This window comes from Eutrigla gurnardus (assembly GCF_963514095.1).
Source record: "Eutrigla gurnardus genome assembly, chromosome: 8".
Classification (NCBI taxonomy): domain Eukaryota; kingdom Metazoa; phylum Chordata; class Actinopteri; order Perciformes; family Triglidae; genus Eutrigla; species Eutrigla gurnardus.
The window spans coordinates 13,149,820-13,173,594 of NC_139922.1; the positions used below are offsets into that span (position 1 = coordinate 13,149,820).

The 23,775-nt window shown below is 43.1% G+C and overlaps 2 protein-coding genes across 8 annotated transcripts in view; one reads left to right on the plus strand and one right to left on the minus strand.

Annotated features, from left to right (window-relative positions):
* kmt2d (lysine (K)-specific methyltransferase 2D) overlaps positions 1-7,070 on the plus strand; it is a 29,670-nt gene extending 22,600 nt beyond the window's left edge. For all 7 annotated transcript variants that reach the window (XM_084014706.1, XM_084014708.1, XM_084014711.1 and 4 more), the window contains exons 49-55: positions 56-1,430; positions 1,535-1,671; positions 2,109-2,239; positions 2,598-2,883; positions 3,690-3,763; positions 3,849-3,957; positions 4,079-7,070. In XM_084014706.1, coding sequence (XP_083870832.1) covers positions 56-1,430; positions 1,535-1,671; positions 2,109-2,239; positions 2,598-2,883; positions 3,690-3,763; positions 3,849-3,957; positions 4,079-4,171 — 2,205 coding nt within the window. In that variant the 3' untranslated portion in view covers positions 4,172-7,070. The remainder of the gene's footprint in view (positions 1-55; positions 1,431-1,534; positions 1,672-2,108; positions 2,240-2,597; positions 2,884-3,689; positions 3,764-3,848; positions 3,958-4,078) is intronic.
* Positions 7,071-8,557: 1,487 nt separating this feature from the next.
* Positions 8,558-22,757, minus strand: acvr1ba (activin A receptor type 1Ba). Its single transcript, XM_084014607.1, has 9 exons — positions 22,539-22,757; positions 14,181-14,411; positions 13,822-14,079; positions 13,410-13,640; positions 12,998-13,165; positions 12,400-12,556; positions 11,624-11,748; positions 11,396-11,526; positions 8,558-11,022 (listed from the first exon to the last, which is right to left on the minus strand). The coding sequence occupies exons 1-9, from the start codon at positions 22,600-22,602 to the stop codon at positions 10,897-10,899; spliced, it is 1,491 nt and encodes a 496-aa protein (XP_083870733.1). The 5' UTR covers positions 22,603-22,757; the 3' UTR covers positions 8,558-10,896.
* Positions 22,758-23,775: the final 1,018 nt, after the last annotated feature.

Sequence of the window (23,775 nt, forward strand, 5' to 3'; positions counted from 1 at the left end):
GCATCTTATGTATTTCTTGAAAGCTTTAGATCTCATGTGTGAATTATTCTCTCAGGAATTCCCAGAAAAAGATGACACACCGGCCCAGCACTGTTACACAACCAAAGTAAACGACTTGGATGTGCGCCACCTGCCTGCTATACCAGTGGAAGAATCTCCACCCCCATCACCATCTCCTCCACATCCTCCCCCATCTATCCCTGTTCCAAGTAGTGAAGCTGAACCTTCCATAAAATCAGCTTCCCCATCCCAGCCTCCCTCCAGTCCCACCATTGTCCAGATCAAGACTGAGTGTGTACAGGATGATGGCCCTCCTATTGATGCTGCTCAACCAACTGATGTCACAGAGTCTGAGGTTGTCGCTCCAGAGTTGGGAACTGATCCAGCACCTCCCTCTGCAGATCAAGGTCCTAATGTTCCTGCTAAAGATCTTCTGAGTCCTACTATCAAGGAGGAAGACCTGGCCGTTGATCAAGCTCTACCTCCTAATGATTCTCCCAACAACATGGAGTCTTCTTCCCCAAAGGCTGTCAAGCAGCGCAGGCCTCTCTCCCCCGATGAGGAAATCATACATCCCAAAGTTAAGAAATGGAAGGGGATTCGCTGGAAGCGTCTTCAGATCGTCATAACAATACGTAAGGGTGGGTCTAAGAAAGAGAGCAGCCGCGAGGTGTCTGAGCTAATGGAGCGCCTGCGCATTACTCTGCGACCAGAGAGGCTGCCTCGGGATAAACGTAAGTGCTGTTTCTGCCATGAGGAAGGTGATGGAGCCACAGATGGGCCTGCCCGGTTGCTGAACATTGATGTGGACTTGTGGGTGCACCTCAACTGTGCCCTGTGGTCCACAGAGGTGTACGAGACGCAGGGGGGTGCCCTTATCAACGTGGAGGTAGCCCTGCGTCGTGGATTGAGAACTCTTTGCGCATACTGCCAGAAAACGGGTGCCACAAACAGCTGCAACAGAATGCGCTGCCCAAATGTCTACCACTTTGCCTGCGCCATCCGGGCACGCTGCATGTTCTTCAAGGACAAGACAATGTTGTGCACCCAGCATAAGCTCAAGGGCCCCAGTGAAGACGAACTCAGCATGTTTGCCGTTTTGCGGCGCGTCTACATCGAGCGTGACGAGGTGAAGCAGATTGCCAGCATCTTGCAGCGAGGTGACCGTGTCCACTTGTTCCGTGTTGGTGGGCTCATCTTCCATGCTGTTGGCCAGTTGCTACCATCCCAGATGGCGAATTTCCACTCACCCACTGCCATCTTCCCGGTTGGCTATGAAGCCACACGCATCTACTGGAGCACACGTGTGCCCAACAAGCGATGTCGCTACCGCTGCCGCATCAACGAGGACGATGGTCGTCCCCTGTTCGAGGTGCGTGTTCTGGAGCATGGCATGGAGGATTTGCAGTACCGTGACACTACTCCAGAGGGTAAGAACTCATTCTCTGCTCCCACTCTGTTACATGGTATCGTTGTGTTGTGCTTTTCCGCTTGAAATAAACTTTCCTGTGTATCTCACCACCTTTGTCTTTAGGGATCTGGGAACAGGTGGTGCAGCAGGTGGCTAAACTCAGAGATGACTCGTCCATGTTGAAGCTGTTCACTGAACATGTCAAGGGAGAGGAGATGTATGGCCTCACAGTTCACGCTGTAATGCGCATCACAGAGTCGGTAAGAATATGCAGCAAAAAAGTAACTTTGATGGTTGTCTCCCTGTTGTAATTAAAGCCCCTTGCAAGCCAATATTCACACATACTGGGGGTGGAAATATCCTCCTTAATAACAAATGTGCAAATTAATGAATAGGTGCTCAGAATTCATTTTTATTAATTGATCAGTTCGCACCAGCATAGTCTGCAATGACACCGACTATGAAAGTGCAGACAGGCTACTTCTTTCACCAGTGTTTTTAATCATAGTGACACTGGATCAGTCCGTCTATCCCTACTGTAATTGTAAAACACTCACCAAAAATGGATTCATATGCAGACACGATACAGAAAGCTTGACCAGACCCCAAATTAAGGCCAGTAGTTGAGAGCCGTGGGGTACAATGGTCCTACTGGAAATCAAAGCGCATGATCGATATGATTTGTGTTGTGTTTTAGTTGCCTGGAGTCGAGAACTGCCAGAACTACCTGTTCCGATATGGCCGTCACCCTCTGATGGAGCTCCCTCTCATGATCAATCCCACTGGCTCTGCTCGCTCTGAGCCCAAAGTCCCCACACAGTGCAAGAGGTAAAGCAACAATTTTTTTTAAGCAATATTCCACACAAATTTGCAGTAAAGGCACATTATCAAGCTGACTCAAACCTGTGTGACCATCCGGCTTGTTGATTTAAATTGAAATACTTTTGTACAATAATTCACACAATATTTTCAGTGAGGCATAGCAATAAAGCATAATAATAATATTTTGTATTAATTATCTTATTTCAGTCATTATAGTTTTCAATTATGCAGATAAGAAATGTGCTATTGCTATTTTGCTTATTTGCTAATTTTCATTTTGATGTACAGTTTTTTACACTAATATTTGTTGTACAATTGTTTTAGACATACCCACCCACATTTTCTTTTTTCTGTTTGTCTCAAGGCCTCATACTCTAAATAGCACCAGCGTGTCAAAGGCCTACCAGAGTACCTTCACTGGCGAGCTCAACACGCCATACAGCAAGCAGTTCGTCCACTCCAAGTCATCCCAGTATCGGCGCCTGAAGACTGAATGGAAGAATAACGTGTATCTGGCACGATCCCGCATTCAGGGCCTGGGTCTGTACGCTGCTAAGGATCTGGAGAAGCACACCATGGTCATTGAGTACATTGGCACTGTCATACGCAATGAAGTGGCCAATAGGCGCGAGAAGATCTATGAGGAGCAGGTATGTCAATTTTTTGAAAACCAAAGTAATCCATTGACTACATTTTGGTGAGTGAAAACTGGCATGGCAGATTTCGAAGGGGTGTCTTGACCTCTCACCTCTAGGTGTGAATGAAAATGGGTTGTATGTGTACCCACAAGTCTCACATTTACAGCCCACTTTTATAGACGAGCTGTATGGGATAACCATAAGGGGAATACTTGTGGGTACTCAAGATAAGTGACTATAAATGGGTTCTTTTGTACTTTTAGCATTAAGTGGACATGTCTATGAAATGGAAAGTGGGGATATCTGTTAAGGGGGAGTACCAACAGAACCCGTTTTCATGCAGTTTTTGGCAAGCAGTATACATTTATTATTTCCTCCCTTTGAAAAATGGTGTGTTTGAGTAGTTCTGTTCTGTTTCTTGTAACTGCATAAAGTGGGTCTGTTTGGAAGAGACTGAGACTCTTGTGGATACAATGAGCCCAAATTAATTCATGTGTGATGCTGTTAATCTCTATAATGGTGAGAAAAACATTTTTTATTCACTGAATAAAATGAGCTGTTGTGACATTTAATTATTACAGCCTCATGAAACTTTATAACCATATTTAACACTGGCAAAGTAAACAATAAGCATTCCCCTGGGTTAAGGAATGGACAAAAGAGGGAGGAATCTAATAATATATGTATTTGCAGGGCTTCACAAACTTATTCTGTAGCTGGATAACACTAAAGAACCAACAACATAATTGGGTCCGTAAAAGTATAAATTATGAATTGAAAAATTTTGTATCAACATTTTTTTTCTTCTTCTCACTTAGAACCGTGGGATCTACATGTTCCGCATCAACAATGAGCAGGTGATTGATGCCACTCTGACAGGAGGCCCAGCTCGGTAAGTGATTGATAGCCTCATTGTAAACCCCTTAATCTAATATTATAGGTTGTTTTTTTTAACTGATTTTTTTTCTCCTTTCCAGCTACGTCAACCATTCCTGCGCCCCAAACTGTGTTGCAGAAGTTGTAACATTTGACAAAGAAGACAAGATTATCATCATTTCCAGCCGCAGGATCCCAAAGGGAGAAGAGGTGCGGTGCATTAGAAAACTAACTTACTACTCACGCTTACACATCCCTCTCTTTTTGCTACCTTTTTGTATGTTAACTTTTAAATCTCAGCAGCCGTTAACCGCCTTTTTCTTACTTCCAGCTGACCTACGACTACCAGTTTGATTTTGAGGATGATCAGCACAAGATCCCTTGCCATTGTGGAGCCTGGAATTGCCGAAAATGGATGAACTAACCAGAAGAAAGAAAAATGGAGAATTCCCCTCTCACTGGTGCCAGAACACTCCTGCGCCAAAGCCTTCGAATCCTACAAAGCCAGTGCATAAGCTGTTCTGAAAGATGTGGAGGAAGGCTGGCCTCCGTCATTGAAAGACTAAAGCGTTGACACCTGTAGCCAAAGGTTTGAAGAGCATTAATCAATAAAAGCAACCGACCACCTCCATCAACAGCAGCAGCAGCCTGATGGTGGCATTACCTTTCATGTTTGGACTAGTGAATCACCTTTTCCTCAGCCAAGACCCTTTTCCCCCCTCGACTGTTCTCAATAATCTTACAGTGGCTGGAAAACAATCTTCAACATCTACCAAATGATTCTGACCCTCTGTTAACAATACTCGTAGTGCATAGCTCACACGGAGCTTCGACAAAAAGCCATTTTAAAATACTAAGAATGAACTAATGATGCATTTTTATGTTTTAAGTCGGACCTATTCCTGTCCTACCTGACCACACCTCCTCTCACCTCCCAGAAAAGGCACTTTCCCATCAAGTCATCAATGAAGACAACACGGATATTGGCTAGCTAGACAATCTTGATGTGGCTCTGTGTAAGAACTGCATATGATCGATGGAAAAAAAAAAAAAAAAAAAAAAAAAGATGTAAGTTAATATAAAATTTGAGATGCTATTGATCTGTGGCTCCAGAGGCACCAGATGTTCTGACTGTGTGGAGTCCCATGGTGGGTTAGTTGGACCCAGTCTACCTCATTGATTTAGCGGGAAGCCACTGCTTTGTATAAAAACTGTTAACTGCTACTGTGGAACGGGGGTGGGGGAGGGGGAGGGGGGGAATGTTTTTATGGGCTTAGCCTTCTCGGACAAGCAGGGAATCTTAAGCAGCAGGTTTGCTCTATCTACTCTATGCTGATGATGATTTACAATAATGAGCCAACATAATTATTATTCATGAATTGTTTATACAGAGGAAATATATGACAGTTTTGATAAGATATAGCATTAAAATCACAATCAGAAGCTTAGCGGGTGTCCTGTATGCCACCAAATCCTCCTGGATATTGATGTAGCTTTTTCTTTTTTTGTTGTTCTTTTTATTTATGTGTCTCAAAAACCATGTTTATCAGCTGTGTGAAAGCACAATAACATCAACCTTTTGAGTTGCTTGAAGACAGCAATGGTGTGAGTGAATGGCTCTAGGATCACAGGACACGGTCTTTGAAGAAGGCTACAACGTCCAGAATTAAGAAAGTACACATTCGCTTGTTGCTTCATACATTGAAGTTCCACTTGTTGAAAAACCAGCCGGTGGATGTATGACTACTGTCCCATGAAATGCTTTTTATTCCCCCATAACGCAAACTTGTCATAACTCAACCTTAAAACTTTTAATCATGCCTCTTCCTCTCTGTATTATTTAGTGGACTGTTGTTAAACTTTACTGTAGTAAGTCTTCCTCTGCCTGAGTACAGCCTGCAGTGTTTCTACTTCCCTTGTAGTGTGCTTTTCTAGTGCTGGTACTGTCCTCTCAAGGCTGAACTGATGGCAGGGAAAGACTTATTGGAAAAAAGGGCATTTGTTTTCATTTCTATGTAAGATGAATGAAAAAAGTCTTTAAAAGGGAGCTTTACTAAAACTCCACCTTCCCATACTACTTTGTTTCCTCCTTCCCCTAACCTAAGACCTCACATGATTTAAAAATGCAAAGTTGTACAAACTGTATATATAGTATATGCATTAGGGGACAGCAACTCTTTATCCAGCCCCTTTGTAATCAATAAAGTCAAAAGTGTAGAGAAATAAAATTGAAAAAAAAATCAACCACTGGATATCATTTTAACAAAGATAAAGCTGTATATAAATATAAATATATGTAAAATGGCAAACTAATATCTTTATGTATATGAACCAGAGTGTTTTGCATTTACCTGTTTTTTCTATTAGTGTTTTTTGCTATAAGCTCTCAGAGACAAGTTTGTTAAAAATAGGTTTGAGAAAAATGTCTGGTCTTCTCCAATCAGTCGCGACGAGAAGCCGGTGTGATTACAAAACTGTTTGGATTCATGTGGAGGGTCGTTAATTAGACATGAAAATCACTTCTTGCGTAAAAGCAGTACAATGGTGCATAGCATTTGTATTTATGTAATATTGTTCGTGTTTATTTTTCTTTTTATTTATGCTACTGCTTGTTGATTACCAAAACCTGTCCCTTAATCGGTCACAATTGGATTAATATACTCTTGAATGGAAAATCTTGAATTCCCTAGAATATTGTTAGTGTTTTGCTTTTTAATATCTTCCCTATAGAAGTGAATGTGTTGGTAAACCTTGTGAAATGGTTACTTGGCCTAATGTATGTTATGATGTAATATTCAAAGTTAATCCCATACTTAACCTGGTAATGAATTGCACTCTCATAGTATAACAGAGAACTTCTCTAAAGTGGTAGATATTGATCAAGTATCTGAAGCAGTGATATATATATTTTTTGGTATGTTTCTATTTCAAGGGAAGACCATGACGAGACATTATGCCGCTCACTGGATTTTAGCCTGAATAATTTTTAACTTCTCTGAATCTTAATTTAAGTTCTCTGCATATCTTATAATTTAATAAAGTTTGCTCAAATTGAAGGTTTTTTTTAACCTCACCTACTTTTTAAAAAGATGTTGCATCTGTACAGCAGAGATACTTTTAGGGAATATGAATAAATATAATGATCATTTTTATTGTATGTGGCATGTTTTGTATGGATATTATTTTGAATTGTACATATTTTTTTCAGGAAGCCAGAGGTTGCATCTCTTTATATACAGCTTTCCCACTCCCTTTCCCCTTCATCTTATTTTGTCTGCTTTCGTTTCTTGTAAAGGAAAATAAAATGCATTTTAAATATGTGCTCATTTTTCTGTTTTTAGAACTCAAACTTCAAGCAGCATTGATACTGAGCTTGGAGGTTCAATCTTGAAATAAAAAAAAATTTAAGAAAACTTTCAAGGTCCACTTATTTGATTTCTTGCGGGGCTTTCTGTCACATCTCATCTTTATCAGTGGATGGAGTTTGGAATGTCGTCATGGAGATGGCCCCGTTGGCATCACGTGACCTGATAATGGAACAGTGGTCATGTGATAGCTGATGGCTGTGTGGTTGGGTGAATGTTGCCATCCATGAGATGCAGCCGAAAAATAGGAAATATCAACGGTCACGGGAGGACTGATTACAGAAAGAAACACCTGTTGTCAAGGGGAAATACTGATTTGGGGGCTCGAAAAGCCTGGGATGAAAAGCTTTTTTTTTGTTTCGTCAAATTGGCTGAATTAAACTTTTGAGTGACTGGACTTAACTTTGTATTTTAAAAGAATAGTGGCGAATCACATCACTGTCACCCCTTACAGAAGGTGCAAAATGGTTTAGTCCACCGCTGCACGAGGATTCCCAAAAGCAGTAACGCAGCTATTAGCTAGCTAATTGCGAGTAGAGTGACCGGACGCTAATGCTGCGGTGCTAATTTGCACCACGATAGTCACGTCTTTCCCGAGGAGAGGGAACTCGGGGTCACGAAAAAAGAAAGGAAACAGGAAAAAGGGAAGCTGAGGGAAATAACTCCTAACGTTCTTTCAAAATAAAGGTGAGCACACCGGTTTCAGAATGCTTTAAGCTAATATCAGCAGGTGTCAACATTGAAGGCAAAAAGCCAGGAATCTAGCTGGGAGCATACTTGCATTGTATAACATGAATGAATCAATATCATAAATTAATCAGCATCATAGCTACACTGTCATATGACATATCTATCAAATAAATGAAATACTTACCTACATACTAGTGATGTCCAAATGAAGCTTCGTGAAGCATTTTCTTTATTTTCTGAGCCCAATAGATGGCGCTCTCTGTTCAACAAAGGGTTGAAGGCCGATATATTTCCATTGCTTTCAACCCTTTGTTGAACAGAGAGCGCCATCACTACTACATACCCTTGGTTTCGGAACCAGCCAGAGAGTGGAGGCAGGTCCCCCCCATCATATCCTGATGTTACCGAGGAGGATGAGACGAGGTGAGCTCATAAAGTGGTTTCAACCAGCAGGGGGCAGCCACTATGAATATTTATAACACATGAGTACAATTCAATTACTTTGCACTAAAATGTCAAGATTTGGAAATATATTATTTCAATGGATTAGATTTTCCATCAGCACTGACTGGTCATCCACATAAAGTTGGCATATTTAACATTTAAGACACAATTGAAAATATGTGAGCCTATCCTTTTATCCTAAATATTATTATTTTCTTTTATCCCTGGGTGGATGTTAATTTTCTGGAGCAGCAGCAACAATGAAAAAAACATGGCATTACTTGAATGAGTACCACAGTTGAGGTCACAGATAATAAAAAGAGGAATTTATTGTATATCATCTATATACACTTTTCAACTAAGTCTGAAAAGATTTGCACAATATGATTTTTGAATCTTAAAGTATTACTTATGAACATGATGTCTGATGGTCATATACCCATGGCAACAAAGCAAACATGGACAGGAGTGTTTTGACAATTTTGGTTCAACTGACATCAGTGTCCCATATTTTCTCTCCCAGTGCTCCTCCTCCACTCTGCCTGCTGAACTTCCACCCATGCTAACAGTAGCAGCGACATTTCTGGGGTACACAGCCAATGACCTGAACACAAAGGAAGAAGGAACCCGACAGGTAGGGAGAAGGAAAAGACCAGTCTTACATTCATCTAGCTCAGTGCAGGGGACCCAGTGTTTGAGAGAGCATGCAAAATTGGGATTCTAACATGATACATGGATTCTGGAACAAGTGATGACATAACTAACATTAACTAAAGTCCATGTGGACATAACAGTGCAGCGCCCAACGGTGACAAACGTCAGTGTAATACTTTCATAGTTCTGTCTGCAGACGCAATCGAAGCCTGCAGACAACAAAGTAGAATGAAAACATGCAGTTTCACGTTACAGCATGTCAGTCTTTGAAGGTAAATCATCTCAACTACTTTTCACAACTAACTGTATGTTCCCTGTGTCTGAACTGTCCGCAGCCGTCATTACTTCTGAATAAATAGCCACTGGCAGTAGCCGAATTCAAGGTTACATGGCGCTCCTAAATATTCCAGTGTCAATGAGAAAGAGATGTCACCCCGGAGGACATAATGTAGAAACAGATCTGCATTACTGTGTTCTGCAAAGAACTCAACAAGCAATTCCAACAATTATACATAAAACATGGATGCAGCAAAACATTATCTGGGATCAGTAGTACCACCAAACTGCCATGAGAAGAGCAACAAAACAAATTCCATCAGACGACATTGTCATGTCCTTTTCCTGGCACAGCTCGAAACCATGCAGACGGATCAAAACGACAGACGTCTGAAAGTACCAGCCAAGCAAAATCACTGTTCCGATGTCACACTGGTGCTTGTGGCAGAAAAAGGAAAACAAAAACAAAAAAACAGGCATGTTTTATATACAAATCATATGTACCCATCATCAGTAGTGTCTAATGTCAACATCAAAATAAAACACCCATCGTGATGTCTTTACACAAAACACAAAAAAAAGAATAAAAAAAAAACAGTATTTTTCATTGCCATTTCATACGCCTCTTATTTGCTCAGTGTGCACGATGTCATCTCCTGTCACCGTCGGGGGGGGTTATGGCTACATCCATATTTGCGCTCAGTATCTTATTAAAACGAATGCAACAACCCCCTTGATGTAACGGCTGAAAGATGATGAAGACGTGGACTGAACTACAACGTTACATTTTCATATTATGTTAGACTCTGGCTTGTCACACATCATCTCACAGTGTTCATCAATATGAAGTCAAAACTATCGACAAATAAATAAAAAGTAAAACCATCCCAAACATTATTCCTGCCATATTTCAAACTAACACCAGGGACTGGACCACATCTGCCATGTGATGCCTGCAGGGGTCACACGAGATGAGAAAGCTACAGTTGAGTGCAACTTGTTTCTTTTCGAGGGATATTCAAGTGAGGGATTAAACAAACAAACAAAAAGCAAAAACTAGCTGTTCATGCTTAATTACCAAATGTCCCATTACTGGATTTGTCTAATGAGCTACAGAGGACATTGGGGTGTCTTAGAAACACTCGTAGTCCAGACACCTTGTACACACAACTAGAAACAGTGCTTCAGCCTCTTTCCCCCTCTCACACACACACGCTCGCACACACACACACACATAGTGATGTTGCATGGCCAACAGAATATGAAGTGTTATTATTCTTAAACTTAAAACACTCGACTCTTCTGGACAAGGTTAGTCCGTCACGGGACGTATTTCAGAGGTAAAAAAAAATCCTGTCACTGTACAATAGTAATAATTCCTGCCATGGGAAATGTAAAAAAAAAAAAAAGGTTGAATGTGATGATATTAACAGTGGTGGTGGTGCTGTAGTGTTGTGGCCCGTGGAGAAGGGTGGGTCGAAGGGGACAGGGAGGGGACACGAGGAACAAAAAGGGGAGGCAGGGGGAGAGAAGAGTCAAGAGGGGACGGGTAACTCTCAGTAGTTTTGGCTAAAAAGGTGAGGTAGGCCTTGTCACAACTTGGAGTGTGGCTTTAAAACTGGCAGGGTTTTCATTTGCAGTCTGTCTTTAGTGTTCGTTTCCTGGGGGGAGTGTGGTCTGGTTGTGCGTCTCCAGTGCGCCTTTTCCGCTGCCTGGCTGCTCACATCTTGACGTCCTCCTCCACGCTGAGCTGAGACAGGGTCTTCTTGATGCGCAGCGCCGTCAGTCTGGCTGCTCCATTAGCGTACCAGCACTCCCTCATGATCTTCCCCATCACACGCAGGGACTGCAGGGAAGGGAACACAGGATCCATTTATAATTCATTAGTTTGAGCACTAACATTTTTTTTTTTTTTTTGCCATCAGCAAAATTAGGCCTGGGATAGTATTAGTTTTCACTGCTGAGCACTATTATGAAAGGATATAAGAAAAAATTATATAGGGTAACTTACCACCATGAACTCTGAAAATTATAACAATGGATTTAAATAATAACCGTAATGTATTTCTGCCCCACAACAGTGATTTACAAATTAGCAGTCCATATTCATGCACTCAGTCACACCCTGCACTGCCCAACAGTCTGTCTATAAAGCCACTGAATGTATTTTTAGAAAACCCTCAGCTGTTGGTGTAAAGTGTATATAGAGTGTGAAATACCTCGTAGCTCTGCCACCAGTTGGGCACATTTGGCCTCAGTTTCTGGTCACACACCACCTTCCTCATCTCCTCTATGGAGGGGTCAGAGGGTACGAGGTCGTAGTAGGGCAGCTGGTACTCCTCGTGGATACCTGTAGTCCACAATGAGGAAACTTTCTCAGTCCCTTGTTTCATGCTCCACGTTCATTAGATTGATTCATTTGTATAAATCACTCGCTGTGGTCTTACCTCCTGCATTGCAGCGACGTGCAATCTCCCAGTACACCAGGCCCAGTGCGTAAATATCAGCACATTTGAAGGAATCAAAGTGTTTCATGTTGATGGTTTCATCCAGGACTTCTGGAGCCATATACCTGAAGGTGGACACAAACAACAGCAATGAGTGATCAATAGAGTGAAACCTCCGTCACAGACTCTTCAGTAATCTTATTAGTAAAATTCAACATTCAAGGAATCAAAATTGAAATATTTTGGGATCGTATTACATGACGGAAAATATTTTTTAATTGTCACTTCATCAGCTGGGCTTTTCTGAAATTTTATCGTGATTAATCCCCCCCCCAAAAAAAGACATGCTGGTGACATTCTTTATTATTGTTATAAAAAGATAAATGTCTCGATACTTTCCGACATTTCTACTCTGTTTGTGGTATTTAGCCCGAAACTCATTGGGTATTGATTAAAAAAAAAAAAAAAAGTATGACAAATGTATAATTTTATTTGGTAAGGTTAAATAATTCCCTTAAACAGGACCGTTTCCTATTAAATTAAGAAGCAGCTACTAAGGATTTACAGCAATAGAATAGGGCTCATTAATGCGTTTTTAATAGTTTTGACCCATGAATAGGCTGTGTACTTGTTATTTATTCACTGCTGTTTTTATCTTTTCATAGGATTTGTAGACAATAAGAACATACAGAATGTAGCCAGACTCCCCCTTCAAAGACCCCTAATGTAAATCTCCATTTGTGTGCTTTTGAGTGAATGAGTGTGGAAACATTTACCTCTTAGTGCCCACGCGCTGGTTCGGTGCTATATCGATTGTGTCTGTGATGGACTCATGGCGGACTGCCAGGCCGAGGTCAGCTATGGCACACATGCCGTTCTTCTTAACCAGGATATTTTTAGACTTGAGGTCACGGTGAGCAATGCCAGGCTTACCTGCAGGACGACAGAGAACACATCATTACATCTGCATCAAGAGCTCAGCAGAAATAGCACATGCTTGCTTAAATGAAATAATTACTGTGTGGTCTTTCATTTCCCTGCTTTTATTATCATCTCAACTCAAACCAGTGTGTCCGTGAGTGAGTAGCTCCGTCTCCGTCCATGTCTAAACACATTTTGCTGCAGCAAACTGCATTATATTTTGTGTGCCAGTTATGACTGGACGTCTCATAGCAACGTATCATTTCTTAAGGCACCTTTTGTTGCCTGTCTGTTTTATCGTGCCATTGACTGCCTGCTGACTCGTCACTCCTCTTAACTATCAGTAGGGGGTGCTAGTGATAACACACAGTGATACCAACTGAGTGCACCTCTCTAATTTGTTCATTCATTCATTTATTCGGTGCTGCACTTCAATGTGAAAGTCCATCTTACCTTGAGTGCCAAGGATCTCCATGTGTAGGTGTGCCAGGCCACTGGCAGCAGACAGTGCCAGTTTGATCATGCCTTCAATGGTGACAGAGTAGCGGTTTAGGTAGTCAAAAAGAGAGCCATGCTCATGATAGTCTGACACCAGCCACAGCTGAGTCCATGTACCATTGTCTGAAAGAGAACAAAACAGGCAGGGAACATTAATATGAGGATTATATTTAACTCAGGTAATGGATAATTTGCTTAAATGAAACAGGGCAGGACGAAATAGAATTACTAAACATCAACTAATTAAATATGGATCCCTTTAACTATCTGTACCTCCTTTTTATTTTGCTTTGAAAAATATATTTTCTTGTAATGTGGGTGGTCGAGGAATAGTCCACGTCTCCATACAGCACACAAACTTCCTCACCTTTATTGTCTGCAGCAATGAATCCCAGGATGTTTTCATGGCGCAGCATGATTGTCTGGTAGATCTCAGCCTCTCTGAACCAGGAGCGCTCCTCTCTGGATGAGAAGATCTTCACCGCCACATCTCCTCCCCTCCACTTCCCTCTCCACACCTCACCAAAACGACCCTTTCCTATTATCTCCTGCAGCACAATGGTCCTAGCCACTGTCCGCTGTACAAACAGGGGCAAACCTGCAGAGGGCAGTAGAAAGACAAACAAAACATTAGCCAAGATTCGCTGTAGACTTGTTTTGTATGCATGGTTCAATGGAGGTAGCCTCTGCAAACTCTATCAGTAATGTGGATATTTCTAAAATGAGACATGTTCTAACTAGTACAAATGACACACAGGCATGTAAGAAAGTATTCTCACCAGAGCCTGATCCGGAGGTGGACATGTCATAGATGAGGTCCTGCAGGGTCTTGTCCTTGGCCAAGTACAGATGGTCACAGGATGGGTCCTCTACCTCCAGCCTCTGCCTGTGGCTGTAGGCCCTTTGGTGATACTGGAACAGGAACACACCAACCATCAGCAGCACACAGAGAAGAAACACCGGTCCTGCGATGACTGCCACCAGCTCTACCGGCCCCCAGGAGCTCCCTGAGGCTGACCACCCCTCTTTTGTTGGGACTGTGAAAGCAAATCACAGAGAGGGAGAAACAAAATTGGTTACTTTAAAATGAAATAGAGCCACTGTTGAACAGAAGGAACTCTCGATGCCGGAGCCTCACCAGGGACTTCAATACTGTTGCAGTAGTCTGCATAGCAGCAATGTGTGTTGAGCAGGCCTTCAGCACTCCGACAGTAGAAAGGTTGTCCAGGGGGGACCAGGTTGTCCCGGTTGATACAGATGCGTACATGTTGCTCCTTCCCCTGGATGTAGAATGTGGAGGCCATGCAGGCGCCATCCGTTTCACACTCATAGCCGGTCTTCTCACAGTTTGTGCAGTTACAACGTAAAGCTGCAGGAAAGGACAGAGAGAGTTAAGTAAATATCGATTTATCAGATAGAGGCATGAGATAAAAAAAAACACACACATCCATTTAACTTCCAGCCTATGTCCAGCAGGGGGCAAGCTTACCCCACAGTTTCACCAGAGGATTGAAAGTGTGGAGTGTCCCATTCAGTTGTAGGCATTTTGTGACATGCAGACACAGAGCTTGGAGTTGAGCTGCAGCAGCCAGACGGCCCTGGCGGCCCTGAAATCAGACCCTTCACTGCAGATGAACCCAAACACGCAGGGTGGAGACAGACCTGCCCAGTGGGACAGACAAAGATGAAACCCAACAAGGGAAGAGGGTTCCTGCCAAATCCCCAATGCAGCATTCTGCTCCATTCCTCTCCTGTCTCTCTCACACTGACACTGAGAGCTGCCACTGTTTAAGCTTATGAGACAGGAGTTTTATTGAACACAGCACACTCCTGTGCAGGAACCTATTAAAACTGACACAATGGAACTCCTGCTGCTGCCACTATAAAACTATGGTGGTCCATCTACACAAGAAAATGAGGTCATTGCCAGAAAGTCCACACTAATCTGCTACATCTAAAACAGATCCAGAGTTTGTTGGGAAATCCAGTGAGCAAGAAACTGCAAACTGATTAGATTTGGAGTGAAATGTGATTTTGAGTCATAGCACACATGCTTCTCATTTAGATTAAGGTCAGCACAAAAGGCTTCTTCCAAGGTTTTCTACGACCAAAAAGAGTACAAAGCAGGACCAGCGAAGGCTAGGGGATTGTGGGACTGGCTTACACATAGAGGAAAAAAAACCTCTCGGTGGTAAATGACAAACTGTTTGACAACAGGGCCATGAGTGAGGCGTGACAGATCCAGAGCCGATTCTTGATCAGAAAACAAAAGGCTAGGCCACTCAAGACTTAGCACTGTTGAGTTGGTGAAGACAAGACCCACAGGAGGAGACACAAAGGAGAGAGGAATTTAAATCCTTATTCTCCCTCAAAAAGAAGACGTTCAGCAGCAGTTGGGCCACTGACAATATCTGGACCAGAGGGAAAAACATTTTAAAAGAGTGGCGAACTGCCACTAATCCTCTGTTTCTTACTGAAAGGTTTCTTTGACTAGATGAGCTCACTCATCTCCCCTGTTTGTACCAACTTGGGTCTCTGTCAAAAGGTGTCAGCAGATTTTAGCGCATTCTTGAACCTACTGAGTCTTCACACGAAAAGGCTTTTATTCAGGTCTTCTTAAAAAAAAAATAATACTCTAAATGAGTGATACAGTGACTGCGTCATCAGGATGTAACATCCAAGTGCCCAAAACCACAAACCCGATGTCATCACACTAGTTTCCATTTGACTGAAGTCTGGGATTGCATTCTGCGTGGGAGCATTTTTCACATGTGCCGTGTGCTGATGTGTCTGTGCTTGTCCACTGAGTGGTAACTGGAAATGTGGAACATGTTTTTCAGTAATATTTCTCATCTGTTAGTGTTTGCGCGTGTGTGTGTGTGTGTGTGTGTGTGTGTCTTGCTCTCCAAGGGGTGAGTGGGAAAGTGGCAGGAACTTTTGGCGGAGTGAGTCCAAATTCACCACAGTTCGCATGCAGATGGAATTTCCTGCAGATTACACAGAGGTGAAGCAGGCTGGGCCTGATAAAGAGAGAAAAACAAGCTGTGTGCCCCATAATGCTAATCTGCAGCATTATTGGAGCAAATAGTTGAGCCAAATAAAACAGACAACAGCTAAAAGGTTAGAGAGTGGGATGATCCTTGATATCATATCAGACAACTTCAATCCCTTTTTCCAATGGACCACACACTTTTGTATGCCTGATGTTTACTGCTTCTGAGAGAAAGGAAATCAGCTTGAGCCCAGACAGGGGCTTTTTTGGATCAAACCATTCTTAAAGTAAGAGGAACATTTAAGAAATAAACAACACATCTTAATGACAAAACAGTTCTCCACGGCTCACTTAAATCATCCACACTATTACATTCAATGCCCATCATTTTTATCCTTAGAATCAAACAAGTACGCCTTACAACACACACACACACACACACACACACACACACACACACACACACACACACACACACACACACACACACACACACACACACACACACACACACACACACACACACACACACACACACACACACACACACACACACACACACACACACACACACACACACACACTGCACCGCTGTAGCAACATTAACAACAGCGATGTGATAAGAACACCATGATGTGAAATGAGCAGGCATCCATCATGGAGACTCTGCGTGTGGTGAGACAGATGGAACACAGACTCGCAGACAGAAGCTCAGGAAGGAAACCAAACATGGCTGAAAACACACACATTCCCTTCTTGAGTCTGCCATGGATGGTTTGTGGTTCACCAAGAGTTTGGTTTGTGGTAAGTCTTTCCTTTCGTTAAAGGCTACCTTGTGACTAAACCGTCGTCTGCTTCCACGCAAAAGCATTAACACTGTGGGTGGCCAATATGGAGAACATCTATGACTGAATATGTCATTTTATGTATTGACCATTTATAGATTAAAAAAAAACCAGATCATCACTTTGAAGCAAAAATCCAATACTGACACAAAACAGTCCTGTTCACTCACCACACATTTTCAAGGGAAATCTCAATAGACAAAAATCTATACCGGCTGACACATCATGGTGACCCCACAGAGTATGTTATCATATAACCTCCCAGCCCATACATGTTTTCACAAAAGGTGGCACAATGTAAAACCAAGATCTCAAAAATTCTAAATTAATGTCATGCAGGATAGGACATAACTAACTCAAACAATGTCTAAGAAAGAACTGGCCTACTAGCATTTACCAAAATGCCATGTTTGCACAGCACCCTGCATATCTCACTGGATTCAGGGTAGAAGTGTTACAAAGCCAGACTTGAAGAAATAATATCAAGCCTGGATACACATGGATTTTAGTCGAGGCCGAGTGTATGCAGTTTTTGAGTGAACTCTGCTCTTGTATCCACATAATTGGTGGTCTTTACACTGGTCCTTTGTGTGGAGATTAAGACGACATGAGGAGGGATTGGACTGGCCCTGCATGAACAAAGAGTAGAGTGGAGTGGGGGAGCGCACTTCTGCGTGGAGCAGCGAGGGGGGGATGGGTGGCGGACTGGCGCACAGGGGACAGACCAGGGTTAACAGTAACAACCACGATGTTTGGGGGTTTGCTCCGTGCCAGACAGGATGGGGGCTGGTCCCAAGCTGGTCAGGACAATACAAAAGGGGAGGGAGCAGAGGGGGTAACGATCCGGGCCAACAGGGCCCCCCCAGCTGCGGTTGGGGTCTGCCCAAGTGACCAGCTGCGACTGTCATTAAAACCCAGTCTAGACTTTGACTCGCGGGAGGGTAAATAACAGGAAAAGGGAACAGTGGAGAAAAAGTGGGAAACACGGCGCAAAGAGAGACTCCTTTGAGCTGCTGGTGTGAAGTTCCTATCATTCCGTTCATGTTGAGACAGGAAATGGCAGACAACGTGAGGAAGGGATTAATAAAACATTGTTGCCACAACCAACATCGCCTTAACTTGGGCCCAACTGAAAACCACAGCCTAGTCCCTCTCAAAACACCTTCGCACATGAACCTCGATGAACATGTGTTGTGTGAATGTGTTGCTCACACCTCCTCGTGTGGAGCAACCCAGCCGGAAAACAGGAAGTGAACTTTGTAGGATGGCAAGATGATAAAGTATGTGGAAAATACACATGCTCGGCTCAGGGCAGCAGGGTTACACAAAGTGGGTTTCTGGGAGCTAAGCGACGCAGACAGAGACAGTCGATGCACGCGTGTGTGGAGCAGAGCACCATTACCAAAATGCACTGGCTGAAATTAGATCCATACAGATACCAGACTAAGAGCTGATCAAGACAAGCAGACGCCACCAGACTGTGTGTGTGTGTGCGCGCACACACACACACACACACACACACACACACACACACACACACACACACACACACACACACACACACACACACACACACACACACACACACACACACACACACACACACACACACACACACACACACACACACACACACACACACACACACACACAGTGTTCTAATCAATGCTAGGGGAAGGAGAAAAGTCATTACCTTTGTCTGCATCTCGGGGTCAGATTACTGATCTGATTCTAAAGTGAAGTCTCTGGGGCTGGAGCTGCATCTACTATCTCTACCAACCACCACCCTCATGGCTACATCCCATCCTGTCTGCTGCCATGGACCCGTTTAAAAAGGCACACAACTTCCATCACAGGCTCACTTTGGATTTCAGGCTGCTGCTCAAATTCCCAAACTGGTCAATGTTCCTCCACTATAATGCCCCAGTATGTTGCTGTACTGCGAGTCAATGCATCCGCCATGTGATTTGATATTAAAAAAACATATCAGCGGGCCAGAGACTTAACAATTAGTGGTGTGTTTTACTGGCCTTCTAGAACTGTTGAAAAGTTTCTCTGGCTAAAGTTACAGCGGGGTATCATATCTCCATGTTTTGGCACCGACCAAAAGAATCTGAAGAGCCAGAAGCTGACATGAAATGTTCTTTATCTAATCTTTGATCGCATAGTTCCTGATTTAAACCAAATGATATTTTTTTATCTGGGCATGTTCTTGTATGTATGCTTTTGTTTAAACAACAAAAACAGTTGGGAACTTTGCTTGTATACTTACGGAAAAATTACATCAGGCATGTTTTAAAATAAAAGCTGTATAGTGTAGATAACAGTGGCATGTATGAAAAAATGACTTGTGTACGGTTATTTTACATTACAACGTATATTCAGATAAAGTTCTGGTTATACCTTTTTTTTTTAAGCACCGTTGATATTGAAATAATAATAAATAATAAAATTACATTTAAATAAAAAAAAAGGAGCAACGTTATATACTGACAATACTGTGTATTGCAATGGTTATCGCTTAACTGCCGAGTGAAACACATTATGGAGGCCAGAGAAAAAAAAAGTTTAAACGTACTTCAAGCGCTAGATAATGTAATCTCACACTATATTCCCAAAACAAAACATTTATTACAAACTACACTTTTCTAGCTCTCACCATTCTGTAGACTGCACAGATTCAAGAAGAAAAGTATGAGGCAGAGCAGGTCTAATCTACATTTCAACAACTGCCAAAAAAAAAAAAAAAACACATCTCTACAAAGAGACATGTAATGGAGGACTGGTGTCAGGTTCAGCCCTATAGACATGAACTCACATAGCTACGGGTCTGTCTGGGTATACTGTGACAACAACAACATTTACGGTATGGCACAAAGAGCAGATGTGACTTCACCACTGATATATACACACTACAAAACCCCTATAAAACAAAGACAAAGTGTCCTGCGTAAAGTAACAGCATGGGTAATGGCAAGCCGAAGGTGAAATTGCTGGCTGTACGGTGGTAGTAATCCCTTGTGGTCCAACATCAGTAATGGCAGAGCTGGGTCAGTCAGAGGCTACGCTGTCTGCTGTAGCAATTAGGGCTCTGTGCCTCTAGGACAACGGAGGTCATTAACGACAGTAGTTATCATGGAGAGAAGACCACCTCAAACCTGACTCGACCCCGACTGGCTCAGTGCCACAAAACAGAAACTGATGGTAAACACAGATTCTTAAACAAAAAGGAGGTGGTGTCCGTGCACCTGACATTTTATACAAAGAGTACTTCCAACTTCATTTAATCATAAAATTTAGCTGCAGGGATCCAGCAGTCCAAACATCTGTCTATCTAGAACAGGCCTCAACAACTGCTACACATTTAGAAACAACTTTCTCCTTTTCAAGCCAGGAAATATTAGCACCACCCAACACTCCAACCTATTCCCTTTACAGATACACACACACACCTTTGAACCTAAGACGTTCCAACATTTCTCTGTGCATTCCCTTGGCTCTGATCTGATGGGCAGGTGTACACATGTTCCAATATGACTAGCTCTTGCTTCCTCAACCTGAACTCATTCACATCGGTTTTGACACTGAAGAGCACCTGCAGGGGAGTTTAGCACTGCACATGCAAGTTTGCAGTAGGCACTTCTGCTTTTCCAACTGCCCCGTCTTTGATTTTACACGATGGCACTATGGGGGGATGACGTAGTCCTGATAAGGGTGACCAAAAGTGAGTGCAGAGTTCAAGAGATAGCAGAAGCGCATCTAACCACGGGCCATCCTGAGAGAACACAGTCCACATTGCAGCTTGATTCAGCACCTTATGTTGGCAGCGAGTAAGTGAAAACAGAAGTGGGACCACAGATAACAAAGTGCAGATTAAATCCTGATAAAGCACCAGGCCTTTTATATGACAGCGATAGAGAATGGGGAGGGCGGGAGTAAAGGAGAAAGAGAAGGACGCGCCCTACCTCACGGCACTGTGGTTGACAGTGCCCATATCACATTGCTACTGTGTTCAATGCACTGAGATAGACTGCGTCACACAGGCATGTAATGCCCATAACACTACTGACTCTTAATCCTTGTGAAGTCAACAACACGTGACGGATTCATTAAAGCTGGTGAGTAAAGCGTAGTCTCACAGAAACGGTCTACTCTCGCCAGAGGCCTGGAATCTAGCACAGCTACTTTCAGGTTTGTCTGGTTTCAGTCCCTGCATGGTGTAATCCATCAGATGGAGTGAAACCATGTCCCCAGACAGACTTGTGGGCCCCTTATTCGGCAGACCCCGCCAGCTGGACAAACCCCTGTATGCTCACACTCACCCCCACAGTCCCATCACACATCACTGTCAAAATTAGAGTAATCCAGTCAAAGACAGACCACTCCGGTGTGATATTTTTTTCTAGCATGCCTTTTATGAACTGATCAACCTTGTGCTGCAACCTTATCTAAACTAAGCGGGGGAGGAACATGTATACGCCTGGAATGATGACTCAACAGTCCCTTGGTATTTTTTTATTACTTATTTTATCTGCTGAGTGGCAAGTTGCAACACGTTAGGATAAATTGCAAAAATAAATGGGAGGTTTGCATAACTCACAACAACATGCTCGTGTCTCAAATGGAAACATTTCATAAATTCTGATGTGTTGTTTTTTCTGGAGTAAAGTCAAAACATGGGTGAACAAGCTGCAGGAGGCAGGTTTAGTCCAACATATGTCCGTCTGAGGCGGTGGGTATCAGCTCCTCCCCACCCACCCCAGCAGACGGGAGTGGATTCAGACTGAAGCAGCCCCATAACCGGCGCCTCAAAAGACCCCCACTTGCCACATTTCCATCACAATGAACCCAGACTTCAACTCTGACTTCTGTCTGGGACGGCTGAATGCCCGGCTGTAGTCGCCCTATGCCAGCATTCACTTTCGGCTGGGGGGCCACTAAGCAGCCTTTTCACTCCTTACAAACGGGACACCAATGGAGGGGCTGCCAGTGTTTACCCTCAAAGAAAATAAACAACACATTTCATGCACAAAGTAGGCTAGGCCTCCGTTCGGCTGCACACTGTAACCGACCTCAGCGCACACGTTTAGCCAGCCTGATATCAACGTTGTACCCGAGCAGCGATAAGCGGTCACAATCCAACAAGAGCTCTGTTTTGTAAATACGTTAGCATAACATGGACAGATAACCGCCAGCGCCAACTGGAGGTTATCACTCGCCCCACGGTGTACCGATAAGTCACAAGACACTGTTTTATTTCAGTCGCACAACCAGCAAACCAAGCCTAATAATCGACAATATTCAACTTTAAAACAGTCCTATTCTCCAGTTGGCTAGGCGACGTTAGCTGGCGCCTCGAAACAAACAGCACCACCATGTTGTTGTTGTTGTGGTTTTAGCTACTTGCTCTTCAACGGAAACCCGCACGTCGAGTTTCGTGAGTGGGTTAAAATCACAAATCACCTACAAACAAATAACAAAGCCGGTGTGGACTTTGGGGTTTAACAGCAACCGTGTTTTTGGAGGTCGACGCTAGCTAGATGCGGTTAGCCAAATCCCCGACACGGAGCGCCATGACGATGAGCGACAACAGGCGATGCCCGGTCCAGGAAAAACAGATCCGAGACAAAAGCCGGAGAGGTGCGCGGATGAAACTTACCGCTGCCGACAGCCACTAAGCCGACCAGGGCCAGGAGCGTTAGAGCGACGTCTCTTACAGCCATTTCTTCAACATTCCCATCTCTCCGCGATGAAACGTGTCCGAAGAGTGTCGTTATAAACACGAGCAGACCTGAAACACAACCACAGTCCGACCGCACGCACACACACCACACCGCCAAATACTAGCCAGCCAGCCAGCCGGGCGAGTGACGCGTTTAAAGGGGTGTGTGTGCGCGTGTGCGTGTTTAAAGGGGAGGGCCGCCTGCTGCATGTACCCTTCTGCCACCGAGGTCACAGCTGTGTTATCAATGAAAACGTGGACTTATCTTCAAATCTCACAGTGACTATCTACATTATCAGTTTGATTTCAATGTCTTTAATGATTGCATGTATTTTTTCATTATCTTGATTTTTATTTACTTACAATTTCATCTTCTAGCATCAGAATTGGTCGATTGCGATGGGAGGTGTGATCCATGATTTATGGATCATTACATTAACATCGTTTTAGGTCATATACAGTATTTAAAATAGGCTGTATTCAGAGAACAAGCTGGGTCTAATTCACCCTTTTTTTTACTCCATTCATCCATTGTCTACAGCTTTATCCTGTATTCAGGATTCAGGGTCTCCATCACAGGGCCGACATGTAAAGACAGACAACCACTCACGCTTACCTACGGGACATTTAGAGTCATCAATGAACCTATCCCCATCCTGCATGTCTTTGGACTGTGGGAGGAAGCTGGAGAACCCAGGGTTACACGGGGAGAACATGCAAACTCCACACAGAAGGAACCCGAACCCGACCCAGGAATAGAACCTGGGACCCTCTCGCTGTGAGGCGACAGTGCTACCCACTCCACCACCGTGTAGCCCCCCTTTTTAATACTGAAAATGTTAAATCATAAAATGAACAGAATCTTTTTTTTATGTTTATGTTTTTGACAGGAAGTATGAATGATTTTTAAATTAAACTCCTTAGTTTGGATATAATGTGATATTCTTATGAAAACATTTGGTCAGTATTTTATTCAATAATCATTAAATCATAACAAATTCTCAGATGAATTTGTATGATACAGGTTGGTCTGCATGGCAGCAAACAAGCAGCAACAACATGAAGTGGTTAAATCAATTTCATCTGCTGAGGTTAACTTGCTTATGCTGTGTTTATGTCTTCTTGATTGAGGTTATTACTCAAGGTAGGACTTTTTGTGACTGAGCCATTTGAA

What these genes read in the sequence shown, in the direction of transcription:
- acvr1ba (XM_084014607.1), bottom strand. Translation starts at nt 22,602, where the DNA reads ATGGCTGTAAGAGACGTCGCTCTAACGCTCCTGGCCCTGGTCGGCTTA. An exon ending in CACCTCCGGATCAGGCTCTG is followed by an intron (nt 13,641 to 13,821) that starts GTGAGAATACTT and finishes TGCCCTCTGCAG; the next exon opens with GTTTGCCCCTGTTTGTACAG. An exon ending in GGAGATCCTTGGCACTCAAG is followed by an intron (nt 12,557 to 12,997) that starts GTAAGATGGACT and finishes GTCGTCCTGCAG; the next exon opens with GTAAGCCTGGCATTGCTCAC.